At 33.4% G+C, this 2,314-nt stretch overlaps 1 protein-coding gene across 2 annotated transcripts in view; it reads right to left on the bottom strand.

The window, feature by feature from the left end:
• The window catches only part of LOC101346289 (NKG2-A/NKG2-B type II integral membrane protein-like), an 8,270-nt gene extending 5,970 nt beyond the window's left edge, over positions 1 to 2,300 (bottom strand). For both annotated transcript variants that reach the window (XM_023725797.1, XM_023725798.1), the window contains exons 1-4: positions 2,003 to 2,300; positions 1,476 to 1,562; positions 858 to 911; positions 225 to 376 (exon numbers count right to left, since the gene is read on the bottom strand). In XM_023725797.1, the coding sequence (XP_023581565.1) occupies positions 225 to 376; positions 858 to 911; positions 1,476 to 1,562; positions 2,003 to 2,189 (480 nt within the window). In that variant the 5' untranslated portion in view covers positions 2,190 to 2,300. The remainder of the gene's footprint in view (positions 1 to 224; positions 377 to 857; positions 912 to 1,475; positions 1,563 to 2,002) is intronic.
• Between the last annotated feature and the right edge of the window lie 14 nt (positions 2,301 to 2,314).

Genomic DNA, 2,314 nt, shown 5'->3' with positions numbered 1-2,314 from the left:
ATTTACAGAAGTATTGTTTTTCATGAGAAATAGTACTAAAATAAGTAAATGTGGAGTAATAGCCTAATAATATAAATAAAATATTGTAAAATCAAATGGAGTATTAAACAGCCTTGAGAATAAATACACTACAACTGTATACTAAAATATGCATGAATCCTACAGACATAAAATTAACTGAAATAAACTTTCCATAAAATGTTTGAAACATTTAAAAGTCTTACCTTTTCTTCTTCATTATCTATGTAAAGCAGATTAGATTTCTTAGAGGCACATTCCAACTGACTCTCATTCCATGATTTTCTTTCAGTACTAATGTAATAACAGTTGTTGGAATACATAAACCAGGCCTTTGGACAACGACCACAGTGATCCCCTAAGAAAGATTATGAGTTACTACCAAAATGATTTGAATTAATAAATAAATATTAATTGACATACTTGCATAGGTACAAACAAATATGTACGTAACCGAGATGCATACCTTCACAAACTGGTGCAATGTAAAACAAAACACAAAATGCCACGTATATATATGCACAGAAAGTTAGCATCTTGACCTCTACTTTATGTACCCATATAAGGCAAACAAACAAAGACTATATGCTATACACGTCCTGAAAATGCACATGCACTGCCTTTATCTGATTTTGGTGGGTATATATATAATGGTCTATTGATTTCTTAGAAATATTTCATCTTATTGTTACACAAGAAGGAATGCTCTCCTATTCTTTATTTAAGAAAATATATTGCTCAATTTTAGCTTTTCAAATTTATTATCATTTTTGTGTGCCCTAATATAGGGACAAAATATAGTCTGCACTAATATCAGAACTTTATAAATGGTCACATACCTTTCTCAGTTCTTGTTATTGGAGAAGAATTGTTCTGTTCCGGTTTTACACTAGCTAAAAAAATTTACAGTAATTCTTAGAAAGATTACTATGCTACAAATAACTCATAATATTTCGTTTTCCTATTTGAAATGTGATATGTTTATTATTAGAATACTGAAATAAAAATAACAAAAACAATTAATAAAGTCATGAAGGTCTTTGGGGAAAAATTTAATTACTGAAATTCAATTCCTACACATGCAGGTAACAACAAGTGTTTTTTGGGGAAAAACAGCCTAATGAACCAAACTTTACCATCTTTTAGAGTATTTGATACAAGCACTCTGAAAAATTAACTTCTATTGTTCAATAATTCTGTGCAGATTTCTAAAAATATATGCAGAATGTATACATATAAGTGTATATATATATAAACACATATATATACACATTCTACATCATTATTTATATTTTTTACAAATTCACAGTAATCTTTCAATATTAAGTCCAAATATAAACATTGAGTCCAAATACATGCATTATACTGAAAGTTCTCTTCCTTAATATTATTAATAATTAGAGGCACTTACAAATCATTAAAGCAATACATTTCCTTATTATCTTTCAACAACTTACAAGGAGTAATAACTTTGATTGTCATGGTTATTACACCGGCCATCAAGACAAGGCAGATGAGTCCCAGGGTCCCAGCAATGAGCTTCCCTGGAGGTGATGGGAGATGTGCAGACAGAGAAATGCAAACATTGAGAAAGGATGGATGGAGCCAGTGTTCAGAGTGTTTACATACAGGAGAACCCAGATGCACAGGGAATCATATACAGAAATACTGGACACTGAACCCACAGTCCACATTGTAATTTTTCTCTCGGAATATACTATTGCATTTTCAGTAAAATAATAGCCCACGAGTTATTCATCAAAGGCCACAAATTTCAACAATGCCTGGACAGAATTCACCTTCAGATTTCATAGTAGAACACGATATCCATACTTCAGGTCTGATCCTCAAAAATGAAGACCACCCTACTCCCTTAATCTGAATACCTTTGCTCCATGTCTTCATTTTCACTGTTTCCCCACATTTGGGCCCTAGAACTGCACATTCTAGGGCAGTTGTACCGAGAACTGATTAGATGATTTACCTTTGCAGTGAGGATTCGTGTCCTTCTTTTGAAGATCTTGAGAAGCATTATGAAAGTTTAATTCCACAGAAGTCATTTCCCGCTCAGTGACTGAAAAGGAGCTATCACCGTCCTTAGGTTTGATTTGCTGCCTTTTTGGCTTCTTGGCCAGATTCAGTTCTGAGTAAGTTACTGTTTGATTATTCATCTCTGCAGCTGAGGGGTGTCAAGGTCTGTGCTCTATGAGAAACTGGGCTTGAGAAGGAAATACGTGCTGTGTACATGACAAGATCAAACTAGGTGGGGAGGAGGGTAAGTGTCAGTGCTCACTTT

The sequence above is a fragment of the Trichechus manatus genome, unplaced genomic scaffold (assembly GCF_000243295.1).
Source record: "Trichechus manatus latirostris isolate Lorelei unplaced genomic scaffold, TriManLat1.0 scaffold00410, whole genome shotgun sequence".
Classification (NCBI taxonomy): domain Eukaryota; kingdom Metazoa; phylum Chordata; class Mammalia; order Sirenia; family Trichechidae; genus Trichechus; species Trichechus manatus.
The sequence above is the reverse complement of the archived record's forward strand: the minus strand, read 5'-3'. Positions and strand labels throughout refer to the sequence as shown.